The sequence below is a fragment of the Bidens hawaiensis genome, unplaced genomic scaffold (assembly GCF_021521415.1).
Source record: "Bidens hawaiensis isolate Kalapana, Puna unplaced genomic scaffold, B.hawaiensis_p1.1 tig00033551_1, whole genome shotgun sequence".
Lineage (NCBI taxonomy): Eukaryota > Viridiplantae > Streptophyta > Magnoliopsida > Asterales > Asteraceae > Bidens > Bidens hawaiensis.
Window position 1 is genome coordinate 164,138 of NW_027495761.1, and position 14,622 is coordinate 178,759.

At 33.1% G+C, this 14,622-nt stretch overlaps 1 protein-coding gene and 1 non-coding gene across 2 annotated transcripts; one reads left to right on the forward strand and one right to left on the reverse strand.

The window, feature by feature from the left end:
• Positions 1-3,759: 3,759 nt before the first annotated feature.
• LOC143585083 (DNA-directed RNA polymerases II and V subunit 8A-like) lies at positions 3,760-4,709 on the reverse strand. The gene is made up of 4 exons (XM_077066956.1): positions 4,632-4,709; positions 4,394-4,548; positions 3,997-4,094; positions 3,760-3,911 (listed from the first exon to the last, which is right to left on the reverse strand). The coding sequence occupies exons 1-4, from the start codon at positions 4,702-4,704 to the stop codon at positions 3,800-3,802; spliced, it is 438 nt and encodes a 145-aa protein (XP_076923071.1). The 5' UTR covers positions 4,705-4,709; the 3' UTR covers positions 3,760-3,799.
• Positions 4,710-8,164: 3,455 nt separating this feature from the next.
• On the forward strand, positions 8,165-8,375 carry LOC143585085 (small nucleolar RNA U3). The gene has a single exon (XR_013144490.1). It is a non-coding gene; the product is annotated as a small nucleolar RNA U3 (small nucleolar RNA).
• Positions 8,376-14,622: the final 6,247 nt, after the last annotated feature.

The following is a 14,622-nucleotide window of genomic DNA, read 5'->3' on the forward strand; positions in this document are numbered from 1 at the left end:
TTGGGTAAAACTGGTTTTAAACCCAAACCGGTTCGGTTCGGTTTGCCTAAAACCGGTTCCAAACCGGTTTTTTTTGTACACCTCTACTTAGGAGGATGTTTATGGGGGGAAATAAAAAAACGTAAGGGGGGAAGAAATATTTTAACCAAAAGTTACACTATAAAATATAATATATGTGCAGCTCAAATGGTTTTATTTTAATAGTATAATTAGCAATGCTTTAAAAATCGGTACGTGTCGGCCGGTTGAACCGATTATATCAGATTTTCGTAAGGCAACCGATATTTAGAGACCATTATTTATGGGCGGTTTGCTAAACATCGTACCACCGGTTTTTAAAAAAATATCGGTTTAAACCGGCAAACCGGTTTTAAATCTAACAATTTTTTTATATTTTTTGTTGCCCGTATTTTTTAAAATTGACTTTTAACATAGCTATTTAAACTGAAACGAGTAAACACGGTAAACGACAATTCGTTAATCAACCATTTTGTATCATGCAATTCCAATGTGGATTTATTTACATTGTAATCAACTAATTTCGTATACAAAGTACAAACTTTCTATATGACTCAACACTCAACCGTTGTTCATGTATGATATTGCTTCAGTTTGATGTTTATTAATGTACTTTTGGGTTATTTTTTGAGTTAAAATTGTATTTATATAAAATTACAAGGTAAATTATTCAACCCGGTTGAACCTACCGTTGTATTCCGGTTCAACCGGTTACACCATTTTTTAACTAAATCCGGTATGAGTAAAATAAAGTTTTTAAAACATAGATAATTAGAAGTATGAATGATTCCATGTGTGATGTGTAGGCTATTTTCTATTATGGTTAAGTGCAAGTTTTTTTAAATGCGATGGGTTTGTAATAGTATTTTCCATTTTAAAAAGAAATTAGATTAGATAATCAGTGTAGGATCATGGTTTATAACTAACGTGCACCAAAATTTTCAACTGGTGGTGCAATAATTAGGTTGACATACAAAATAAAATTTGGGAAATAGAGAAAAAGAATATGTACCCTGGAATGGATCGGTAACGAGATGGTCACGAACTCTAAGGGTGCGGAATCCCCTTAGTCTTCGTTTACGAGTGCCGTATAGATATAAGAATGTGTATGAGACAACAAAATCAAACAAAAACTTCTAGTATCGATTTATAACTTTTTTAAACAATCAATACTTCAAGCTAAAACCGGCTAGACGCGAAGAGAACAACCAACCTACACCCTAGGTCAAAGTTGTGTTTATATACTACACAACTTCGCCTATTACAGATCTGGCGAAGTTATCACAACTTCACCCCACTATCTAACTTCGCTCAAATTACAACTTCGCCTCTGCCTAAACAAACATAAGCATAACAAACCAAAACCATTGTATCAATTGCATGCCTGATAAACAAACATAAACCTATGAACTACTGGCACAAGCATGCACCAACAGAATATGCTGATGCTTGAGCGTGTGGTTAATCGATAAAAATAACATGCATAAAAATCTTTTAAGAACTGGTTCAATCAAATTGGGTTAATGATGAACGATGAGAATTTGGGTTGAATTAAAATTAAAAAAGCAAATTAACTAAAAATATATTGAATTTAACTTGCCATTAGTTAGTGATACTTTAACAAAAAAAAATACACATTTACCAAAATACCCTCTTGTTAAACAATGTAAATCTGGATTACACTCATTATTCATATTAAGTCTGATGATGTTGGTTCCTTTGACGAATCAGGTTCAATGTTAACAAGGTATATGTAATGATGCGAAGTGATTCAAAGTAAACGAACCAAATGTTCGATGAACCGTTTGACGAAAAGTTCGTTTATGTTTCGCGTTGGTTTTCTAGCTGTGAGAAGAATAATGTAAACTATATTTGCAGTCAAAGGACCACCGGTGCAAAGGAAACCTTTGGAGCACAGGGATTATGAAGTGGATCTTTGAAAGACTCATGTTAGTTACATTTTCTTTCCTAGAGTTAATATATATGAAACAATCTATGAACTAATGTTTCTATAATTTTTGTACTTGCAGGAATAAGAAAATACTGAAAGACATACCAGTTGTGATCATGTCTCCTGACAATACCTCAGCAAGGATAATTAGGTGAAATAAGATTTTTATATATTTATTCTTCGAGATATTATGATACGTACCTAGGAGTTCCAGTGGGTCAAACCTACCCTAAAGAAAAGAAGGTTCCAACCCATGGGTTAAATGGCAGTTTGCAGAACAAGAAACGTGGCTGAGTGGGAGGTTTAGTTGCAGTTACTAGTAGTGGTAGCTTATTTATAGGTTACTAGGTTTATCAATTAGTTAGGCTAGAATTTGAAATTGTTATCGTATTACTTGTAATCGGAGATTCCCCATCTCGAATTGGGTTTTATTTTCAGAAATTAAAGCTTTCGATTTTTAGTTTCTATCATATTAAAATTTACTTGCCATTTCTGTTTTGGTATTTTCCCTAACCGGAGCGTCTATGAACAAGGTGCTACTTGACCCTTCCTTGCACCACATACCATGAGCCCATGACTAAGTTTTGGCATGCTAATTTTCACCATAGAACCTGCTTCTTGTCTATTGAAATTGAAACATATATGAGGTTTTTGTAAGGGGCAGTAGTTACTAACTTTTACAAGACTGAAAAAATAAATCCATATTATAATTCTATTGTATGTGAGTTGCGAGCTTAATATTAGTAACCAGCTGGATGACCGTTTGATTTTGAACCTCAGGGTATAAATATATCTTTTATGAAGAATTAATTCTTAAGTCACTTGACATGATAATAGCCACTATGTACATTATGGTTCATGAAAGTATATCAAGAGCAGTCATAAAACTCTATACCAGTGTGTTTAGTGTCGCAGAGGTATAAGGATCATAAACAAATATGAGAGTGCGTGTACTTAACTAACAGGGGTAATTAAGTTATGCCACATGTATGCAAAGCTTCATATTTTTTAATTATATGTATAATGCATGTTTGTGGGTTGACGGGTCTGATGCGACCTGAACACGAGATGGCACCCTTTTGGAATCTGGTTAGTTACACTTATGCTCTTATGATAATTTCCCCAAATTTTGTAAACATGCTTTAATATCATGCTTAATAACCAAATTACAGTTTACTTATGTCAAATTACAGTTTTTGACCGGAAGGGTAATTTCAGTAAATGCTTAAAATCAGGATTGAAATGACTCAATTGTTATTTCAGGTACGGGTTGAAAAGGTGCACTTGTGTTTTAAAAGTTTGACGCGGACCAAATTCTTTTGAAGACATTTTTGGAATTTTGGTCAATTTGGAATCAAAGTTTTGAGCCACTGGTATTAGTAACTTTTGACTCGCTCAAAGTCAAACGAGTCATTTTTTAGCCGACAAAATCAAAGTTTCCGGATAACTTGTAGTGAGTGCTATGTGCATGATAAGTGATAACTATCCAACAGCTTCCAAACCCCAACTACAATCCCATACAAACTTGCTAGTTGCTACAAACCCACCAGTTGTACTTCAACCCAACTCTAAACCTAGCCTATTTCAATAATTGTTTCATTAATGTCAGTTCATTTGATCAATGGGTGTGGGTTTTACAGCCCTTTGACTTTTCAGGTCAAGTATGCTAAAAACCAGTCTAATTTTTTTTTAAATTTATAACTACCAACATCGACCGCCACATATGTAAAGTGACACAAAAGAGTAATCAGTTTTAACTAATTAACAAATACCCGTTCAAAGTACCATGATAAAACATCCAATCCAATAACACGAACCGAGTTCCAACATTTATTCCTTGAGTAGAAGAAGAAACAACCTTTGATCAACCTTAAACTTACCCATCTTCGCGGGTGCACCCTTCATTAGCAGTTGAAGCCCTCCAAATGATATGTATACAGCCCTTTAGATTCACAAAAGTTAGTTATAACACAAATTATGAAATCGAATATAAACATATATGCAAATGAAAGTAAACAGATACATACACTTCAACATCACCACTCTGGTTCTTATCATCTGAGATCTTGTATAATAGCCCGTGCATCACGTACTCAAATCGATCGGCCAGTGATGTCTTGCTTCCCTGTAAGCAAACGTGATATCACATATTCCAATTCTAACGAGTTCACAGATTAGGAATATAATTTAGATTCCTTTTAACGGAAACCGCTACAGGTAGCATTAAATAATATCAGTTACTGCTAAAGCCAAAGAGAGGGGGGTGTTTTGAGGAATTGAAATCTGTCAAAGAAATTGGAATTGTGATGTGTTTGGTCAATTCCAATTCCCTTTATTCTCAACTGTTATCATCGAACTCCAACGAACCAAACACCGCTCATAAATGAAAACCATTAAAATATCATGTTGTAAATAATAACTTACCTCCGAACCGGCTACAACAGCCGATCCATCCTCGTTCAAAGTTTGAGACAAAGCCATCCGATATTTCTCTCCCGCGTGCATAGGGTACAACTGTGAGTTCACATCTAGCACAATGTGCATATCAGATTCTTCCCCTTTTGCTTGAACACGCGAAACTGATGGCATGTTTATACCACTATTATATTTTCACAAGAAAAGATGAATAATATAATTAACCAAAAATCAAACCTTTTTTTACCTTTGTCATACTTTTTACCATCAGCATCCACCCCAATAACCTTAATGGTATCATCAAAGTGAGGATTCACCATCCTTGCTGCAATTTGGTCCAAATAAAAAGAACTAATAAGCAGAGGTGCAAACAACCCAAGCCACTCGTGATAGGATAGATAAAAAGCTCGAAACAAGCCTAGCCTTATATGGGAAGATCGAGCTTTAACGAGCCTTGTGAATAAAATGGCCGAAGCCATGGCAAACTAATATTAAAAAACAAATGAAAAATAAAATACAAGGCACTTACCATACCCGGACAACCGGGCTCGAGCTGAGCTTAGGCTCGTTTAAGGGTTTTCTCGAAATATATAAAGGTAATAAAAATGTGTATAAATTTAATATATAATAAACAAGAGCCAAGCTCAAACTTTAGAAAAAGAGCTCGAAACGAGCCAGGCCACTCATGATCAAATCAAGAAAAACTCGAAACAAGCCAAGCCTCAAAACAAAGCTTGTTTAGTTAACGAGCCCGAGCTCGAGCCTTGTGTATCTTTAAGTTTTAACTCTTTTGGACAAACGAGCTCGTTTAAGGGTTTCTCGAAATATATAAAGGTAATTAAAATGTGCATAAATTAATAAATAATAAACTAGAGCCAAGCTCTAACTTTAGGGAAAAAGCTCGAAACGAACCGAGCTCGAACTCGGCTCAGCTCGTTTACATATTAGATATAAAAAGTGGGAAATGCAAAACCTAAAACCTTAAATCAGCAGCAAAAAAAGAAACAATTAATCATAATCACGAAATTAAAGCAAAAATCGAATCAAACTGCTGATAAATTTAGAGGTTTCGATGCAATTTAACAAATAACAAAACTAAAACCCTAAATTAGAAAACAGAGAAACAATAGATTCAGAATTAGGGTTTATTGAAATTAAGAATAAGAATTTGTGAAAGAGAGTTGAAGACGCAAACCTTTTGAGATATCTCGATTCAGAATTAGGGTTTATTGAAATCAAGAATAAGAATTTGTGCCGCAACCTTCTGAGATATCTTTTAAATAAAGCATGTGACCCTTAAAGTTTAAACTTGATTGTGGTTTTGGTTTTTTGTACCCGTTATCTTCCGTTACGTAGGGATGGTAATGGGTCGAGTCTAGATATCTCCAGACCCATCGGGTATTTATCAGGTTTATCTGGCATACCCGTGAGTTTCAGGTATACCTGTTAGTTAATTAAAAATACGTCTTGGGTAAACCCAACCCAAAACCAATCGGGTTTCTATCGGGTTTTGACAATATATAAATAATCAATTGAAAAAAAGTAACTACCATAAAATTATCCAATTCAACCTAAAAAAACAAGACCTTCTAACTTCATGATGCATTCAATTCGAAAAAAGAAAAGAAAAAAAAATTGTCAAGAGAAGTGTCTTGTAGTTTGTCAATTTTGTCATTTCCGTCCAAAAGTTTCTTTTACCATTTTCGTCCTGATGGTTTCTAACTCACTATTTCCGTCCAGTTCACTAAGGGTCATTCAAAATATCCGTTAAACTTTTATTAAGAAAAGACTAAAACCTTTTTCTTTTTTATATAAAATCTTTATTTAGAAAAACAATAAAACCTTTATAAAGAAAAAGAAAAGTATAAGTAAAACATACCCTTCCCGACCCACCTCACTCTCCATCCTCCATGCATCGATCAACATCGCCAACAACATTATCCGGCGACACTAAAATCTGCAAAATCATTGTCGGCAACCACCGTGAACTGAATTTTCCGACCACCACTAAAGAGCCCCAAATCCTAATAATGATAGAGGCGGTGAGACGGACGACAGATACAGGGGCGAATCTACTTAACAAATGGGTGGTTCCCCGGAACCACCCGAGTTTCAAAATAATAGTGTATTGATATATAGAAGATAATAGAGTGAACCACCTTATAAATTAAAAGGGAACCATGCTATCTACAAAACGTGCGCCGGTCTAATTGGTAACTTGTTGGTTTTGCAAACTGCAAGTCATTGGTTTTTGATTTCGTTTACAGACGATTTTTAAGTAGAGCTGTCATAACATGTCGGACACGACACGATAAGACACGACACGATAAAACACGATGACATGTTGTGCTAAACACGAACACGACACGATAACTAATCGTGTCATTTTTTCCAAACACGAACACGAACCTGTTTAGTAACAGGTTAACCTGTTAAGACCTGTTAAGGAACCCCCTTTTAAAGACACAATGAATAATACATTTGTAACGAAACCAAAATATTCAAAACGAGCATAAAACTCTTAATTAATAGATAATCCTTAACATATTTGAAACAAAAAAACCACAAATCCATAACATGCTTGAAACAAAATACGGCAAATCCATAGTATACTTTAAACAAAAAACCATATAATCAATGCATAACATCCATAAAAAAACATAATATAGGGTTCTGACGGGCGTTAATGGCATGCCGTTTGTAAATATGACTTTATGTTTAAGACTTTAGGAGTGTATATATATATATTTTTTAAAATAAAAATCTATACGGGTTACTAACAGGTTAACAGGTCTTTAACCTGTTAGGACACGAATTTAAACATGTCTTAAACAGGTCGACCTGTTTAAGACACGAAACCTGTTAAGCTCAAACCCAAACCCGTTAAAACCCGTGTCGTGTCGTATCGTGTTAACAGGTTCATGTCATAAATTGACAGCCCTATTTTTAAGAAAATTTTTTTTTTCTAATTCAGTTTTTTTTACCAATTTAGTTAGTTTTTTTTTTCTAATTCAATTTTTTATCAATTTAGTTAGTGTTTTTTTTCCTAATTCAATTTTTTTATTAATTTAGTTAGGGTTTTATAAAACAATGAAACAAACACAACACAGTTATATATATATAATTATGTTTGGTGCTTCGGTTATATGATCATGTAATTGAGTCAGGTAATCGGGTTATTAGAAATCCCAGACTCATCTCAAACCCACGAAAAAAATTTCAAAACTAATCACAGACCCATCACAAACCTTAATAGGATGGGTAAGATCCGTCCCAGTTATGTTGGGTTTCAAGGTATTCCCACTGGATTCGAATTTCACTGTCATATCTACCATTATGATAATGGATGTTGTTAGTCTAAAAGGTTAAACTGCAAATAAAGTTAAATGTCATAACAAAAAAAAAAGTTTACTCCCGTATTTTTTTATTTTTTGTTTCTACATAAAGCACATATACCTACAATCTATAGGATTTAAACCCTTGAGTGAATGTTATGCCAATACATATACGTACACTATTATAACAATGAAACTAATCGGTTTTCATATATGTATTAGAGCCGCCTCAGTAGGGGTTTTCCTCTATCTACATGGTTGGATTCAAACGACCTCCGGAGAGCGTAGAGATCATTTTTATAACTTTCCACTATCACTCTTTATTGCCTCACTAAGCTTGGTAGTTATCATAAAACCAATTCTATCTAATTGTGGCTTGATAATATATATAAATTATATGTAACTCATGACAGGTTAAGCAATCACAACAAACATTGAAGTGTTTACAACCTTACTTGAACATGATCGGTTTTATAGGCTCGTATCACTGTATTATTGATTTCTAATAAGAAAAAAATTCATGTCTGGTTGACAAGTCATGACCATGAAACCAGGGTGTGATTAACTGAGCATGTGATCTAGCCATGGCTCACCAGAGGATCGTTTCTGGCCTACTTGATGGGTTCTGGCACAATTCCATGGTTGTTTAAAAGAATATTACATTTTAAATATTCAATTATATTAACTGAGCATGTGATCTAGCCATGGTTGTTTTACATGTTTAAAAGAATACTACGTTTGTGGTTTAAGATTCAAATATAAAGCATTTTGTTGAATAAGTATGAAATGTCACCCCTAAAATAAAAAATGGAAAATGGGGTATGAAGTACTCACCTTCAAGTAGTAAACTTGAAAGATGATAATTTGGAGATTTGTCAGAACGACGAGTTTAACGCACAATGCCTAAAAAGAAAAGAAGTCTTGAATTTAGAAAGGTTGTCTTGAAGGTCTTTAAACAAAATAAATGTTGAGAAATGTAAATAATTAAAGTTCAAGGTTTAAAATGTGATTATTTAAGAATTTATAATAATAACCCTTTAAAAATGTAAGTTTGCTCGAAACCGGGTTAAAGTATCTAACCTTAATATTTACTCAACCTATGTTAAGTAATAAGGTGGGTAAAATGCAAGAATGAAAATCCCTTTGGAATAAAGATACTAAAACGGGTTTTTTTTATCGAGTGTTCGGGTTGTCGGTTCGGGTCTTGATAATTGGTCAAACCCAAAGTCAACTTTCCAAAATATTGAATGTTATGAGATAACTCAATAAAATTTAATAAGATTTAACCAAGTATGTAGTTCCATTGTTTTAGAACTAACAACGCACGTTAAGCGAGTGTTCGGTTTTGTTGGTCCAAACTTTGTTATGAGATCAAGTTGGATCCAACATTTCCAAGTACTTAAGAAAATATTTAAAAATCAATTTGTAACTATTTTTAAAGAAATATACAAGTCTTGATGGCTAAAAAAAACACACTTGTGTATCTTAAGCGAGCAAGAATCGGTTTGGTTCGGTTTCCATCTTACAACAAGTTCATAGATGGTTTCCACATGTCCAAACACTAAATAACTTGTATAATAATGTACAAATAAAAAAAATACCAAAAGTTAACAATAAAGTCTTTAAACAAAAGTTCGGTTTTCGGTTCGGATCATGTTTCGGGTTAAGACCGAGGTAAGATTCTACAAACCCATAACCATAGAATTTGTAAAAGTGATTTTAGAAACTTAGATCTAACACTAAGTATGTTTAAACAAACAAAACTAGTAACAAAGTTCGGTTTACGGTTTAGAGCTATTTACAGTTAAACCGAAGCATAGACTCTTAAAAACCCATAACCATGGAACTTGTAAACATGACCAACAAACTAAAATAAGCAAGATTAATATGTATGAACAAGTTATATAGATGTATATATATCAAGGACACGAAGTCCTCCATGAAGCCTTGCCTAATGGGGTCCGAAACCTCACCGACCGGAATCGGAGAAGTAACTACCAAAGGTAAACAAGGGGTGTATATTATATATATATTGCACAACCATAAACAAGTATTAATAAGGCTACATAAACTAATTAAGATGAAAGACCAAAATCCTTCAAGAACACTTAAGAAGATAACCTTGAATCATTGATGTTTGAGAGAGTTTTTTTTTTTTTTTTTTTTTGTTGGAGTTGTAGCAAGGGAAAATGAAGAGGAAATGTGGTGTATATATAGGGTAATGTTGGTGGTCAAATATGGGTGTGAGACACAAGAGTTTTCATGCAAAATGGATCAAGACAAAAACACAAAACAACAAAAAAATAATAATAAAATAAATAAATAAATAAATAAAAATAAAGGTAGGATGTTTTCAAGACCCAACAAACAAGTGTGAAACAATATTGTAACATAAATCCATCATTTTGATTATAACATAAGCTTCGGTTTAAAAATTAGGTCGGTTTACATAATAAACAAATACAAAAACGAATACAAACAAGACCCGAAATTGACGAATGTCACAGTTGACCAAAATTAATATCATTATGAGCTCTCCAAATAGTCCACCATGCCGTATAGATAATCACCTCAATAACATCTTTTTTCTTTTTCACCCATCTTGAAAAATCCAACCATTCTAAAATACTTTTAGGCCCTTTATCATCCGGAAGAGACACCTCCAACCAACGACCGATAGCATTCCAAATCTTGTTGTTCCAATCAGCATGGACGGAGCCGGTAAATTTTATATGTATTGAGTCCCTCTCTCGTATGTTTTCGTCTGAGCCTCACTACTACCGGTCAATCATGCTTAATTGCAAGAGCAAGACAATATTTCTTCCCATTTTTTCATGTACCTTTCCTACTCAAGATATGGCACTAGTAATGATGAAACATGGTGATGCTAATTGGCTGATCCCCTTCTATAGAACCATAAGAATCTCTCCCACAGTAATATGTCATTACCTCTGATAACCATCATATTTGTTTGTTACTTTGAATGGTAATAGAAGAAACATAAGATTATAAAAGGATTTTGATAAAAATAGGCGTTTCTTTGTCAGAAACGTCCATATATGAAAATGGCAGTTTTACAAAAAGATTTAAAGTTGCGCACGGTTTCTTATATGAGACCGTAGTTTGTTAATTTAAAAAAAAACATTAATTTTTTATAGTGTCTTTTGTTTGCTAAAACTATGTTCTGGCTGTTTACCTAAAAGAAGTGGTTTTCATCGGGTGCGATTTTTAAATGTGGTGCACACTTATTTTACTCTAGTTTTTCATGGCTAAACTATCTTATTATGGTTTATCAAAACACAATGTTTTAGAAACATAGAATTAACAGCAATACAAAAACACAAGAGAGTAAAAATTAAGGTTGTTCTTTTTTAGTTCAGTTGCATAACTATATAGAATTCTTCCATGATGATATAAATACTTGGAGAACAATTGAAAACGAAAACAATAGTATCATGGTTGATGCTCTACAAGGGCGACTTTTTTTTTTAACAACAATATATACTAAAAAGATGATGGTTAGAAATAGCTAACCAAGCATCAAACAATTACATCATAAGCATAAGGACCTTTTAATTATTGTTTCGACCAACTATCCACAAAAAAGAGAAATCAGAAATCGAGTCAAAATAAGATTCGTCTTCAAATCGCTAGCCTTGAAAATAGCCTCATTCCGAGTCTTCCGGATCACCCACTAGTATGTGAAAATAATCCCTTCACCACTTGTTTTTTTTTCTTTTAGAAAGCTTAAGAGAAATAAGGGCGACTTATAATTAGGATCAATAGAAATGGTTATGTTCTCGACGGTTCCTGTGGGAGTGTGAAGTTGTAGTATGACGATTAGGACGCTTTGCATATGTGCTTTAGTGCAGCATGATTTCGTACCGGTTCATGGGAGTTTGTCATCGTCTCACTCCCTTTAAAACTTCCTTGTTTTGCTTTGTGTGGTTAGTTGTAGCGTGTTTCTCTTTTCTAGTCTTGTGCCGCATTTGGGGGTTGTTTCTCTAGATCGGTTTGTAATTTTGTCCGTCCTGTCTAGCTTCTTACTAGCCTTGTTTTTATTAATAAAACTTTAACCGCCCGAAAAGAAAAAATAGACCTCTTTAACTAAAATATCAAAATTATCATGCTTTTGTTCCAGACTTCAGTATTTTTTTTATACTTTTATCATTATCTATTCATTATCCTCTATTAATAACCACTTAAAAAAAACATTAAAAAATTATGTATTTCTCCACTCACAAGTCACGACCATCCAAAAACATCGTGGGAAATGATATTCTTTTTATAAAGCCAACCCTTAAATAATTGGTGCATTCATTAGATTTTTCTTAGATGTCTCTCATTGACATTATTCTTCTTTTTCTTCTTCTTTCTTGTTTTCACCGATATTACGTCAGTGATGTTATATATATGTGGGTATACCCCAAATTTCAACATTCAAGAATTTAGATTAAAACTTTGTTACGTGTTCAATGTTTGAATTCATGATTAACATATTATCAGAAAATAAAACATGTTATTTATGTTTTTATCAATTATATTTATAAAAAATAGTTAAATACTTGAATACCAACACAAGTAAACATTTTTTTTTATCTCAATAGTTATCAAATCATAATCAATAAGATGATTTTTAAAGTAAAACGTGGATCAAGTTTGTGCACGACAATTATGAAGATTTTGAAATTAAAGAGGATTTACGATTCCATGGCAGTATAGATATAATTTGCCTGACATAGACAACCAGATGCAAATATGTAGAGCTAAGGTCCCTCGTGAGAAGGACAAAAACTAAACACCACGGAAAGGTTATAACATGCAACGCAGTCATCCACGAAAGGCACAAGCGGACGGTGGAACGATATTGCCAAACACGATCTGCAGAAACCCTATAAGGAGACAGATAATACACAAAGGACAGATGTGCACAATGGGCCTATCAGGAGACAAACATTATGGACACCCAACTGTCTTAACCAATCAGGAGCCCACAATGTGCAAAACCACAACGAATAGAAGGATCCAAAGACGGTGACAGCTGACCAAATCGTCTCCACCCTTTTGGCTATAAATAGAAGGCAAAACCCAACGGTAAAGACATTCTATTCTCTCCCATTTTACACTCACAACTTACCATACCACTTCTTGTAGCGAGCTCACGATGTTTTGTCTTGCAAAAATCATTAGCAACTACCCGATTGCTATGACATTATCCTTGTACCCAGATAAGATATTAATTTGACTAATCTAGGTTCACTTAGTGTTTCTTCATAATATATCTAACTAGCTTTTGAACCGTGTATTACACGGGATTTATCAAACGATAAAAGTAAAAAAAAAGTCTTTTATTTCAATTGTGATTTTCAAAATACTTATGAATTAATTTAATGTAGACTTAAAGGAAAAACAAATGGGTTAACGAAAATTACTAAAATAACATGGTTTTTGAAACGTCAGTTGTGGATTTGCAAGATATTTAAAAAATATGCTAAAATTGCGTAGTTGGTCAAACTTCAAGTATGAAAATGACACTATGTTATAAAATCCATACTATGTTATAACCCGCTTGACAAAATGATTTTGACTCATGACCCATGGATAGCTAGAATGAATGAGATGGGAGATTAGAAATTAAGAGAAATGTAGGCCTGACACCTAAGCTTCAACATTTTCTTTTATTAGTATTTTACGATCAGCTTAGATGCTTACCACTTAATTGATAGAAATCAAAATAACTACTTTTAGCTTTTTGATTACTTATTTACAAGTTTATATTAAAAACATCATATTTTTAATATGAATTACTTTCAAAAAGGTATTTTGTTTTATGACAAAAGTACATAATTGTTGTAAGTTTACTCATGCATTTACCTTTAAATTAAAAAATACAAGTAAAACAAAATAAATGCAACCACTTTTTTGGTGGTTCGGCAAAAATACCAAAATTATTAACCACCTTTACGGGAGCAGGTGGCTTGAAGTTGGTTTTGTTTTCTTTTTAAACTTTAACTTCCACCTTCTCAAAAATCAATATTTTTAAATAATGGTTCAATGCATCTTTCACCTTAGCCTTTTTTTCCTCATTTTTTTATTAACACCCAATAACACCCAAATAGGCCTCACTCACTAGTATATGAGCATCCCTTTCAATTGTTTTTATAGAACTCCCTTCTTGTAATTTGGAATCAACTAATGACAAGTGTTATTAAGAGGGGTGTTTAGCCTAGTTTTTATTTTTTAGCTTATACTTATATTTTAAAGTAGCTTATAGCATATTTACTATTATTTGATAAGCTCTTTTTAAGTGTTTGAATTAGCTTATATTCTACAAGTTAATAAGCTCTTTTAAGTGTTTGTGTTAGCTTTTTTTTTATTTAGCTTATGTTAGTAAAATGACCAAAAGGGGCATGGTTACATATTATCACATAACTTATATTTTGTATGTATCTACTTTGTTTTTATGAGTTATACACTTATACCATCATTTTTGGATAAATTTATATCGAGAATAAAGTAAAACTTCTACAAAAATACATTAATATTCAATAAACATTTATCTTGGTTTGGTTAAATCTCCTGCAATCATATCTCTAACTGCACTCATGTATAAATCATCTATTCTACGTTGTGTACTTGTGTCTTCATTTATTTCATTAATGTCACTAGATCCTCGACTATCAATACCATTATTTGAAGTGTAAGATTCTTGTTGCGCCTTGTTAAATCCTTCATCACATGTATCTTTTTTTCTAATATAATAATGAATTGCCATATATGCTAGCACGATCTTCACTTGTGTCTCATAGGTGTAATTGGCATGCATATGTTGTAATATCTCCCAGCTAGCTTTTCATACTCCAAAAGTTCTTTCAATGACATTTCTCAATGATGAATGATGAT

Excerpts from the sequence above, each read along its gene's own strand:
- LOC143585083 (XM_077066956.1), bottom strand. The coding sequence starts at position 4,704 with ATGGTGAATCCTCACTTTGATGATACCATTAAGGTTATTGGGGTGGAT. Across the intron at positions 4,095-4,393 it reads CTGTTGTAGCCGGTTCGGAG|GGAAGCAAGACATCACTGGC; the intron begins GTAAGTTATTAT and ends GTTTGCTTACAG. Across the intron at positions 3,912-3,996 it reads CAGAGTGGTGATGTTGAAGT|GGCTGTATACATATCATTTG; the intron begins GTATGTATCTGT and ends GTGAATCTAAAG.